Source organism: Vulpes lagopus, chromosome 2 (genome assembly GCF_018345385.1).
Source record: "Vulpes lagopus strain Blue_001 chromosome 2, ASM1834538v1, whole genome shotgun sequence".
Taxonomy (NCBI): domain Eukaryota; kingdom Metazoa; phylum Chordata; class Mammalia; order Carnivora; family Canidae; genus Vulpes; species Vulpes lagopus.
Window position 1 is genome coordinate 174470482 of NC_054825.1, and position 13090 is coordinate 174483571.

The window sequence follows — 13090 nt, forward strand, 5'->3', positions numbered from 1 at the left end:
CACACATTAAAATTTGTTTTAATTTATATAAATAAAAGGAAACGCTCTACTTAAATAATGATTCATCTGGGTCTTCTTGTATAATACAAAGTTCTTCCATGGGAGTCTGATGATTTTGAGGCCAGCAACTCTTCTCACATGTGTAAATTAGAATTGTTCCAAATTCTACAGAAAGACCTGAAAGATACAACATATTCAGGAGTCTAACAGAGAAAGTGTTAGGAGATAATCAATATTTGAAGGTTTCCTTAGTGGAAAGAGCCCAGAGTCTGGAGTAAGACTACCTGAGTTAAAATCCCAGCTCCACCACCCGACCAAGGGACTTCACTGCTCTGTGATAATGACTGTATTTATCATGGTAAGATTACTGTGAAGAGGATTAAATAAACTAGCACAGGTAAGATACTTAGAACAGAGCCTGACATATCTTAAGTGCTCATTATAAAACAAAGAGGTTAAGCAATGAGAAGATAATAGAAGGAAGGAGAAAGATGATGCAGTATCAAGGTAGCTTGTGTTGCTACAGGAGTGATTTTACCTGATAAGCTGAAAAAATAATTAGGAAAAGCAAAACCAGTGCTCACTAACTTTTGGTCACACTCTTTCCCACAGTAATGGGGACCACTGATGATGAAAAGCAGACTTAACAGGAAAATATACTTTTAAGTCTTTATTACAACTGTCTAGGATACTGGAAATCATTTAAAATATATCATGGGGTGGGAGAGGCTGCCTGGTGGCTCAGTTGGTTAAGCATCTGACTTGACATCAACTCAGGTCTTGATTTCAGGGTGGTGAGTTCAAACCCCCTGTTGGGCTAGATGCTGGGGGTGGAGCCTACTTAAAAAAAATTGAGGGGACGCCTGATGGCTCTCAGTCGGTTAAGTGTTCATCTCTTGATCTTGGCCCAGGTCATGAACTCAGGGTCCTGAGATTGAGCCCTGCATTGGGCTCCATGCTCAGCGTGGAATCTGCTTGAGATTCTCTCCCTCTCCCACTGCCCCTTCCCCTGCTCTCTCTCAAATAAATAAAATCCTTTAAAAAAAAAAAATGTCATGGGGCTCTTGGCTGGCTCACTCAGTAAATTTAGCATATGACTCTTGATCTCGGGATTGTGAGTTTGTGACCCACATTGGGTATAGAAATTAAACAAATACACTTTAAATAAATAAATGAATGAATAAATAAATGCCACGCTAATAGAACACAACACTATCTTCAAGCGTGCGCGCGCACACACACACACAATCCTAAGAGCTGAGAAGAATAACACCAAGAAAACAGGATCAACAAGAACTCCTACTGATACCAGAATAGGAAAACTAGAGTCAATAGGAGGAGTTGGACAACAGGTTTGGAGCAACAGAGGAAAAAACACCTTGAAAGGAAAATGCAGGCAGGTATAATGGAAAAAAAAGCATCAAAAATAGAAGCAACAAGGCCAAAATAGAGCTGACCTGGGAGGAATCACCTGGCAAATCTGAGGTAGTTTCCAACCAGGATGTGCAACATGCAGTTTGCCAATGATCAGAAGGCTGGGGTCTTGGAACTGGTAGTCACCAGGGTAGGAAAGGAGAAGAGGCAAGGAATCAGAACAAGATACCAAAGAGCAGAGTACTGTACATGAAGCCTGAGCCCAGGAACCTAGCACAGCAGAAGGGCGAGGAAGGGGCAGGAGAAAGAGGAAACTATATATATATAGGTCAAGGGATCCCTGGGTGGTGCAGTGGTTTGGTGCCTGCCTTTGGCCCAGGGCGCGATCCTGGAGACCCGGGATCGAATCCCACGTCGGGGTCCCAGTGCATGAGGCCTGCTTCTCCCTCTGCTTGTGTCTCTGCCTCTCTCTCTCTCTGTGACTATCATAAATAAATAAAAATTAAAAATATATATATAGGTCAAAACAGCCCCATTACAAATCTAATGAAAAACAGGGATGTTTGGGTGGCTCAGCGGTTAAGCGTCTGCCTTTGTTTGGTTCAGGTCGTGATCCTGGAGTCCTAGGATTGAGTCCCACATCGGGCTCCCTGCATGAAGCCTGTGTCTCCCTCTGCCTGTGTCTCTGCCTCTCTCTCTCTCTCTCTCTCTCTCTCTCTCTTTCTCTGTCTCTCATGAATAAATAAATAAAATCAAAAAAGAAAAGAAAAACACCAGAAGCCACAAGGAACGCAAAAGACAGGTGAAACCTCATTACAAGTAGAAAGGAAAGGCTTGAGAGAATCTCAGCAAATGCAGAAGGAAAGAGGAAAGATGTGAGCACAAGAGAGGAAAAAGGTGACCAACGCAACTGCTACTGCTTCAGTAGAAAAGCTACAAATGCAACAGAAAAAATATTCAGAAAATTAAAAAAGAAAAAAAAGAAGTTTACAAAAGAAAAGAAAAATTAAATGCAGGTCCGAAAATCCACTGTGTCCCTGGATGAAAGAATTATGGAACATTACAATAGCACGCCATGTTAGTTCAAGTGACTGGACCTCACAAATAAAGAAAAATCTACAGGTGCTAGCACAAATGTTAGTGGGAGGGAAATCAGGCCAACCTCAGACTTCACTCAATGCCAAAGGTATCAATATAAAAGATCTTAGGGATTTGGAGAAAAATGTACTTGCCCATGAGACGGGGGCTCTGGGCAATAACAAGAGAACCAGAGGGGCTCTCACTGTGAGGGGACCATAGCATCAGGTCTACCTACCATCATTCGGAAGAAAGAAAGTACGACCTCAAGATTTCATACTGGGTTGTCCTTCAGTTCAGAGGCAGACATTCAGAAGTAAGAATAAGCCTTATAAGCCCTCCTTGAGGCGATATATCACTTGACAGACTGTAGCTACCAGAGAAAAATCAAAATAAAAGATTCAGGAATGGAAAAGCTCACAGAAAAGAATAGTGTGAGCACACGAACCATTTAAACATAGAACAAAAGCTTATCAGCTATGACAATCATGGTGACAGAGTATAGACTTACAGACCTCAATGAAGTAAAAATAATACTAAAATGGGGCACCCAGCTGGTTTAGTTGGGGCAGCATGGGACTCCTGATCTCGGGATTATAAATTCAAGCTCCATGATGGGTGCAGAGATTAGTTTAAGAAATTAAAAAACCTTAAAGAAAGTACTAAAATATTTGGAGGTGGAACAAGGCATAAATTTCCTTACTTACAGTAAAGAGCCAAGTACATATAATCTAAAATTGAAAAATGGAATGAATATAATTCTCCTAGCTTCATGAGGATCTTTTAGAAACTAGGTAAAAAGAATCCATTCCAGCATCCCATTTTTCTAGCCATCTATCTAAACTTTTTATCTGTATTAATGTCAAGAATGATGACTAAACTTATGTTGAAAAATGCTGTAATAGTGATTTCCAAAGTTCACCAGACATTTACCAAAAAACTCCAACATAATATTCGAGGATCAGAGAAATTGCAGAAGGGATGTCTGGATTCAGTCAGTGGAGCACACAACTCTTGGTCTTGGGGCTATAGGTTTAAGTCCCATGTTGGGTATACAGATTACTTAAAAATAAACTATTTTAAAAAATTGCAAAAAATAGACAATGTAGGTAATAAGTGAAAACTAAAAAAAACAAACCACTTCTTTTTTGGGGACTTGAACTCATGACCCTGAGATCAAAACCTGAGCTAAGATGAAGAGTAGGACACTTGACTGACTGAGCCACCCAGGTGCCCCTGGACCACTTCTTAAAGATATGAAAGAAATCATAAAACAAAACAAAACACAACAAAAAGATGGAATGAAAAAGTTTCAGAGAACAAGGAAGAGCTTTTGAAAAATAAAAATTGAACAGCCAAACTAAATTCAAAAGAAGGGTTAGAAGATAAAACTAACAAAGATGTAATGTTAAACAGAAGCACTCAGGCCCAAAAGTCACACACCATAGGATTCCATTTGGGTGAAGTTCCAGGACAGGCAAAATTCCTAAGAGAACAGTGGAGACTGATAACCTCAGAGAGGGAAGCAGACCCAAGGGGCTTTCTGGGACACTGCAAACACTCTCTATCTTGGTCTGGAAGGTGATTACAGGAGTGTATTTACGTAAAAAAAAAAAATTTTTTATGTAAAAATTAATCAAGCTGTAGGCTTAAGACTGGATACTTTACTGTGTGCCTTTTTTTTTTTTTTTTTAAAGTAAATGGGGGCACCTGGGTGGCTCAGTGTTTGAGCGTCTGCCTTTAGCTCAGGTCGTGATTCCAGGGTGCTGGGATCGAGTCCTGCACTGGGCTCCCTGCACGGAGCCTGCTTCTCCCTCTGCCTATATCTCTCCCTCTCTTTCTGTGTGTCTCATGAATAAATAGGTAAAATCTTAAAAAAAAAAAAAAAAAAGGAAAAAAAAGGAAGCAAATGGTAAGAATTTCCTGAATATGAAACCAAAGCACAGGTAACAGAAGTGAAAATAGACAAAATGGAATATATCAAAATTAAAAACTTAGATGAACCAAGTGATACAATTAACAGTGAAAAGGCAACCTACAAAATAGAAGAAAACATTTGCAAATCACATCTGATAAGGGGTTCATATCCAGAATATAAAAAGAACTCTTACAGCTCAACAACAAAAAGTCAAATAACCTGACTACAAAATGAACAGTAAGACTTGAGTAGACATTTCTCCTAAAATGATATGTAAATGGCTAACAAGCAATTCATATGAAAAGGTGCTCAACATCATTAATCATTAGGGAAATGCAAACTGTAACCAAAATAGATACATCACATCCATTAGGATGCTTACTATAAAAAAACAAAACAAAACAAAAACAGAGAACAAGTGTTGGTGAGGATGTGGAGAAACTGGAATTCTTGTATACTGTTGACTAGAAATATAAAATGCCGCAGTCACTATGGAAAATGTTATAGTGGTTCCTCAAAGAATTAAAAATAAAATGACCATATGATCTAGCAATTCTGTTTCTGGTATATATATATATATATCCAAAAGAACTGAAAACAGGATCTTGAAGAGATATTTGCCATATGCATAGCAACAATATTCACAATAGCCAAGAAGCAGCAACCCAAGTGTTCAACAAATGAACAGATGAACGAAATGTGGTAGATCCATATGAAAGACTATTATTCAGCTTTAAAAAGGAAGGAAATTCTAACACATAATACAACATGGATGAACCTCAAAGACATTAGGCTAAGTGATATACGGCATTCTCAATGGGTAAATTCTATGATTCCATTTATATGAGGTATCTAAAGTAGCCAAATTCATAGAAACAGAAGGTAGAATGGTGGTTGCCAAGGGCTGAGGAAAGGGGGAAATGGGGAGTTACCACTTATAGAGTTTCAGTTTTGCAAAAGAAAAAGTTCTTAAAGACTGGCTACACAACAATGTGAATAAACTTAACATTACTAAGTTGCCTAATAATAAATGATTAATATGTTAAATTTTATGTTATATATTTTTTAACCACAACTAAAAAGATGAATAAAGAACAAAGTTGAAGAAAATTCCTAGCAAGTTAGGCAAAAATCAGAACAAAAGAGAACAGAATCAAAACAGAAGTTCCCATAAAGGGGGATCCCTGGGTGGCTCAGCGGTTTGGCGCCTGCCTTTGGCCCGGGGCGCAATCCTGGAGTCCTGGGATCGAGTCCCGCATCGGGCTCCGGCATGGAGCCTGCTTCTCCCTCCTCCTGTGTCTCTGCCTCTCTTTCTCTCTATGTCTATCATAAATAAAAATAAATAAATAAATAATAAATAAATAAATAAATAAATAAATAAATAAATAAATAGAAGTTCCCATAAAGGCACAACAAGAAAAATGGAAGAAAATCATCCTAGTAGTTGAAGGACAGGAGTTTCTGAACTGAAAACACCACCTACTAAGTACTTAGCACAATATATACAATTTCAGAATAACAAAGAGAAAGTGAAGATTTTAAAAGTAACCTGGAAGCAAGGAGGTTCTCATTCAAAGGACTACCAGTCGGAACGAGACTGCTTTCTATAGCAACACAGGATGCTAATATGGGGCATCTGGTGGGCTCCGTAGGAGCAGCATGCAAGTTTGGATCCTGGGGTTGTAAGTTCAAGCCTCACATTGGGTGTAGAGTAGTTTAAAAAAAAAAAAAAAAAAGAATGAGGTGAAATCTTTAAAATTCTGAAAAAAAAAAAAAAAAACTATTAATGGCTTAGGATCCCATATCTGACTATATTATGAACATAAAGATAGAATAAATATATTTTAAGACCCATAGGATACTTTAATTATCTATCTCCCATGATCCATTCTCAGGAAACTACTAGAGGAAGTGCTATATCAAAACTGAAAGGACAAGCTGAGAAAAGAGGAAGATAAGAGTCCTAGGAAACAGGGGGACTCACTTGGCAGGGAGCCAAAGAGATACCAAAATAAAGGCAGAAGGTGACCCAGGATGACAGCAATGCTAGCGGTGTGGGTCTAGAGCTCAGACTAGTTCAGGAGAACCAGGCACACAGGAGACGTCTTCAGGGAAATAAACATGGAGCCAGGTCGTTCAATTGTGAGGAAAATAATATTGAGAACCTTCAGGAGGGTGTGAGAACTGGCCATAAGAATCAAACAGGTAGGGATCCCTGGGTGGCGCAGTGGTTTAGCGCCTGCCTTTGGCCCAGGGCGCGATCCTGGAGACCCGGGATCGAATCCCACGTCGGGCTCCCGGTGCATGGGGCCTGCTTCTCCCTCTGCTTGTGTCTCTGCCTCTCTCTCTCTCTCTCTGTGACTATCATAAACTAAAAAAAAAAAAAAAAAAAAAAGGAACAAGGTAGGGATCCCTGGGTGGCTCAGTGGCTGAGTGTCTCGTCTGCCTTGGGCCCAGGGCATGATCCTGGAGACCTGGGATCGAGTCCCACATCGGGGTCCCTGCGAGGAGCCTGCTTCTCCCTCTGCCTGTGTCTCTGCCTCTCTCTGTGTCTCTCATGAATAAATAAAATCTTAAAAAAACAAAAAACACAAAGCACAAGCCTATTAAGCAGACAAAAGAATACACCAAGATAAAATTTCTTTTTGCATGTGTCAGAGAAGTTTGCTAAAAACTTCATATCCTCTATTTTTTTTTAAGATTTTTTTTTAACTTGTGGGATCCCTGGGTGGCGCAGTGGTTTAGCGCCTGCCTTTGGCCCAGGGCGCGATCCTGGAGACCCAGGATCGAATCCCACGTCGGGCTCCCGGTGCATGGGGCCTGCTTCTCCCTCTGCCTGTGTCTCTGCCTCCCTCTCTCTCTCTCTCTCTCTGTGTGACTATCATAAATAAAAAAAATTAAAAAATAAATAAAAAAATAAAAAATAAAAAAAAGATTTTTTTTAACTTGTTAATGAGAGACAGAGAGAGACACCCTTTTTTTTTTTTTTAATGTAAACTTTGCACCCAATGTGGGTCTCAAACTCACAACCCTCAGAGTAACAGTAACATTCTCTACTGACTGAGCCACTCAAGTGCCCCTAAAAAGTTTATACCCTTTGGTAAAAAGATTCTACTTCTAAGATTCAACACTGAAGAAATACTCAAAATTACAAAAAAGACTTTATAGAAAGGGTACTAATTGTCATTTATGCTAAAGAAAAATTTAAAAAGAAACAGTTGAAATGTATAAACTTTGGAAATCGCTAGATAAAATGGAAATTCCACTGGACAAAGTATTCAATGACGCTGGAAATTCTGGAACAAGTATAAGAACAAGAACAATTTTATCCGACTTTTATCTCTATGTGTATAGAAACAAGAAGAGAAAATAATGGGTATCAGCAGCAATAATCTCTGGGTAACTGGATTTCTGAAGTAAGCATTACACATACACTTTAAAAAATATTTTTAAAGGGGTGCCTGGGTGGCTCAGTCAGTTGGGTGTCTGCCTTTCGCTTGGAGTCTGGGATTGAGGCCCAGTCAGACTCCCCACTCAGTGGGGAGTCTACTTCTCCATCTCCCTCTGCCCCTCCCCCGTTCCTACACTTGTATGCTTGTGTGTGCTCTTTCAAATAAATAAAATCTTAAAAAGAATAATATATTTTGACTATAATATGCTATGAAAAAAAATTTTTTAAGTAAGTAAACTTTACCCCCAATGGGGGCTTAACTCATAATCCTGAGATCAAGAATCACACGATCCACCAAACTAGCCAGGCAGGGACCCCTGCTATAAAAATAACTTTAAGGCTAAAAAATAGCTTGCTTGCTTGCTTGATTTACTTATTTAAGATTTTTATTTATTTATTCATGAGAGACACAGAGACAGAGAGAGAGGCAGAGACACAGGCAGAGGGAGAAGCTCCTTGCATGGAGCCTGACATGGGACTCGATCTCGGGTCTCCAGGATAACGCCCTGGGCTGAAGGCTGTGCTAAACCGCTGAGCCACCTGGGCTGCCCAATAGCTAAGCTTTAAACCAATCAAATGGTATCCATGATTGTTATGATTGATTGGATTATAAATTTCCCCAATTTTCTGTAATATGCTTCTATTTGATAAGTAAACAGAAACAAAATGAGAGCCTTTCCTTTTAAAATAATTCCATTGGGATCCCTGGGTGGCTCAGCGGTTTAGTGCCTGCCTTTGGCCCAGGGTGTGATCCAGGAGTCCTGGGATCGAGTCCCGCATTGGGCTCCCTGCATGGAGCCTGCTTCTCCCTCCGCCTGTGTCTCTGCCTCTCTTTCTCCGTGTCTCTCATGAATGAATGAATGAATGAATGAATGAATGAATAAATAAATAAATAAATAAACAAACAAACAAATAAATAAATCCTTTTAAAAAAATAAAATAATTCCATTACTGGTGCAATAGGTCCACAAATTCAAATTTAAAAAGGGCTTATTACCTAAATTAGTGCTTCTGAGCATGCTGACCAGTGCTGGCATAAGCTGAAACTCAAATGTCCTTCGGCCTCCACAGTGGCTGCAGGCTGGGAGCTGAGTGACTTCTGATGGAGGGCAGGTCAGAAAAAGTGGTTCTCCACTCCAGGAATACCTAGGGCAAGGAAACAAAGAACCCTAAAGGACCACATACAAATCACATTCCAACACCAGAGGCCATGCTTTGCAAACTTTGTTTCCTTCTTACAGAGTACCAGGAGTAAAACCAGAGAGCAAAGAAAATCCAAAGGCCCAAAATCTAGTAGCAAGCCTGTAGAGCTCAGCTGAAGTCTTGCTATCAGCTCAGCTGAAGATATCTGAAGTCTTGTCAATGTTTGATTCAAAGTCTGGATGAAGGGACACCTGGGTGGCTCAGCAGCTGAGCATCTGCCTTTGGCTCAGGACCTGATCCAGGGTATGGGGATCAAGTCCTGTATTAGGCTCCCTGCAAAGAGCCTGCTTCTCCCTCTGTGTCTCTGCCTCTCTCTCGAATAAATAAAGAAAATCTTAAAAAAAAAAAAGTCTGGATGAACGTACTAAAGCCAATGCTGAACTGAATCTAACTAAAATTGCAACAAAGTCCAGACTCAGCTCAATCACAGAGTAAGCTCATTACTAGCCTTACAGAAGAAGGGGCATACCCTTCTAAGGAGTAAATATTTACTTCAGTATCTACTGTTCTTCAACATACCATCTCTGGTAAACAATAAAAGAAACAAAATACAGGCACGCCTGGGTGGCTCAGTCGGTTAAGTGTCTGCCTTCAGCTCAAGTCATGATCCCAGGGTTCCAGAAATGAGTCCTGCATCAGGCTCTCTGCTGGGAGTCTGCTTGTCTCTCTGCCCCTCCTCCTGAAGTTGCTTTCTCTCTCAAATAAATAAATAAATAAATAAATAAATAAATAAATAAATAAAATCTTTTAAAAATACCCACAGATAAGATAATGGAGGTTATCAGAAAAAGACTAAAATATCAGTGGAGGGAGAATAAAACAAACAAAAAAGTAACAGAATATCAATGATAAACATATAACAATCAAGCAGAAAAGGTGGACGTGCATAAACAGACCAGGAAGTTAGCACAGAAATAGAAACTAAAAGATCAAAAGAGAAATGCTAAAAACAAATAATGCTGTAGCAAAATAAAGAACTTCAGTCAATAAAAGTTAACAGTAGGTAGGAAACAACAACAAAAATCTGTGAATCTGGGCAGCCCCAGTGGCTCAGGGGTTTAGCACCGCCTTCGGCCCGGGGCAGGATCCTGGAGATCCAGGATCGAGTCCCATGTCAGGCTCCATGCAGGCTGGGAGCAAAGGCTGCTCCCTTTGCCTGTGTCTCTGCCTCTCTCTCTGTCTCTCATGAATAAATAAATAAAAATCTTAAATAAATAAATAAATAAATAAATTGAAGCTATTTTTTATCCTTAAAATTATTTTTATAGCAGGAGTCCCTGCCTGGCTAGTTTGGTGGATCATGTGATTCTTGATCTCAGGATTATGAGTTAAGCCCCCATTGGGGGTAAAGTTTAATAATTTTTTTCATTGGCAAGTTCATAAAGTAGCAAACAACTGTGCATAAAATACAGTAAATCAAAGATGCACATTATAATCACTTGAGCAAACACTTTTTATGGCAACAAAAAAGACATAAAATCATCAACTAAAAATATTCAATTCACTGAAAAAGAAGGTTAAAGGAAAAGAGGGACAAGAAAACTAAAAAGGAAAAATCCAATACCAGGATGATAAAATTAACCCACCACTACCAATAATTACATTAAATGGGCTCAAGAGACACTGCAAAAAGCAGTCTGGATAAAATAAAGGCAAGATATATATATATATATATATATATATATATATATATATATATATGCGCTCTTTAAAAAGTATACTTTAAATATTTTATTTTTTTATTTTTTTATTTATGATAGTCACACACAGAGAGAGAGAGGCAGAGACACAGGCAGAGGGAGAAGCAGGCTCCATGCACCGGGAGCCCGACGTGGGATTCGATCCCGGGTCTCCAGGATCGTGCCCTGGGCCAAAGGCAGGCGCCAAACCGCTGCGCCACCCAGAGATCCCCTAAAAAGTACACTTTAGATATTACCTCACACCCATTAGAATGGCGATTATCCAAAAGACAAGAAATAACAAATATTGGCAAAGGTGTAAAGAAAAGGGAACCCTTGTGTACTGTTTGTGGGAATGTAAATTGGTGTAGCCACTACAAAAAAACAGTATGGGGATCCCTGGGTGGTTCAGCGGTTTAGCGCCTGCCTTTGGCCTGGGGCGCGATCCTGGAGTCCCTGGATCGAGCCCCATGTCGGGCTCCCAGCATGGAGCCTGCTTCTCCCTCTGCCTGTGTCCCTGCCCCTCTCCCCCATGTCTATCGTGAATAAATAAATAAAATCTTACAAAAAAACCCCCCAAAAAAACAGTATGGAGGTTCCTCAAAAACTTGGGAACAGAATTACCATATGATCCAGCAATCTCATTTCTGGGTATTTACTCAAAGGAGACAAAAACACTAACTCAAAAAAGATACCTACCCTCATGTTCACTGCAGCATTATTTACAATAGCAAAGACACGTAAGTAACCCATGTTCCATCGACAGATAAATGGATAAAGTGTACTGTGCATGTACGTGTGTTATATGTGTGTGTGTATGCATATATACAGAATATACATAAACAACAGAACACTCAGCCATAAAGAAGGAAGTCTTGACATTTACAACAGCAGGGATGGGATTCAAGGGCATGATGCTAAGTGAAGTAAGTCAGAGAAAGACTGTGAAATTACTTACATGCAGGACCTAAAAAAGCCAAAAACCAAACCAAACTCATAGAGAAAAAATTAGTGGTTCCCAGAGGCTAGGATCAGGGGTGGGAGAAATAAGTGAACTGTTTTTTTTCTTTTTTAGTTTAAATAAATCAAATAATTTATCCAAAAAATCCCAAACAAACCCACTTTATATTTAAAGGAAGAGTATAAAAATCAACCATACAAAAACTAAACAAAAGAAAGCTAGTGTGGCTATACTGACATCAGATCAAATACACTCCAAGGAAGGAGTATCATCAGAAATAAATAGGAACATTTATTTATAACAGGATCGATTCTTCAGATAAATATAATAATCCTGCACATGCATACATCTTAAAACAGTACTAAAATGCATGAGACAAACTTTAAGAAGGAGAAAATGACATATCTATAATCATAGTTGAAGGTTTTAACACTCTTTTAATTTTAATTTTTTTTAAAGATTATTTTTTATTTATTCATGAGAGACACAGAGTGAAAGAGGCAGAGACACAGGCAGAGGGAGAAGCAGGCTCCCTGCAGGCAGCCCCATGACTCAATCCTGAATCACGAGATCATGCCCTGAGCTGAAGGTAGACGCTCAACCACTGAGCCACCCAGGTGTCTCAACAGCCCTCTTCTTTAAAGATTTTATTTATTTGAGAGAGACAAAGAAAGTACATGCATACACATGAGAACGCACAAGCAGAGGGGAGGGGCAGAGGGAGAGAGAGAAGCAGACTCCTCGCTGAGCGGAGAGCCCGATGCATGGCTCTGTCCCAGGACACTGGGATCATAAGGCAGATGCTTAACTGACTGAGCCACCCAGATACCCAACACTCCCCTCTCAGTAAATGATAAGCAAGACAAAAGTGATCAGTAATAGAAACTGGTGTTGCCACAACTGGATATTCATACAAAAAAAAAACCTCAACCCTCATATATTATATACAAAAATTAACTCAAAATGGATCACAGACCTAAATGTAAGAACTAAAACAGAACTCCTATAAGAAAACACAGGAAATCAAATGCAGCAAATTCTGTTACCTTTGGTTAGATAGAAATTTCTGAGGAAATTAAAAGTTGAACTACCAAATAAAAAAAACTGTTCAGTTGGACTTGATCAAAATGTAAAACATCTCTTCAAAAGACCCTATTAATAAATGAAAGGCAGGGAAGCCTGGGTGTTTCAGTTGGCTAAGTATCTCTAACTTCAGCTCAGGTCAGGATTTCAGGGTCCTGGGATTGATTCCCATGCCAGGCTCCATGCTCAGTGGGGAGTCAGCCTGGCCCTCTACCTCTTACCCTGTGATCATGTGCTCTTTCTCTAATAAATAAAATCTTTAAAAAATAATAAAAATCGGGGCGCCTGGGGGTGGCTCAGTGGTTGAGCACCTGTCTGTGGCTCAGGTTGTGATCCCAGGGTTC

At 39.6% G+C, this 13090-nt stretch overlaps 1 protein-coding gene across 1 annotated transcript in view; it reads right to left on the bottom strand.

Moving 5' to 3' along the window:
* Positions 1–13090, bottom strand: part of PDCD2L (programmed cell death 2 like) — a 24472-nt gene continuing 11382 nt past the window's right edge. The window contains exons 7-8 of the mRNA XM_041734791.1: positions 8818–8966; positions 1–177 (exon numbers count right to left, since the gene is read on the bottom strand). Coding sequence (XP_041590725.1) covers positions 47–177; positions 8818–8966 — 280 coding nt within the window. The 3' untranslated portion in view covers positions 1–46. The remainder of the gene's footprint in view (positions 178–8817; positions 8967–13090) is intronic.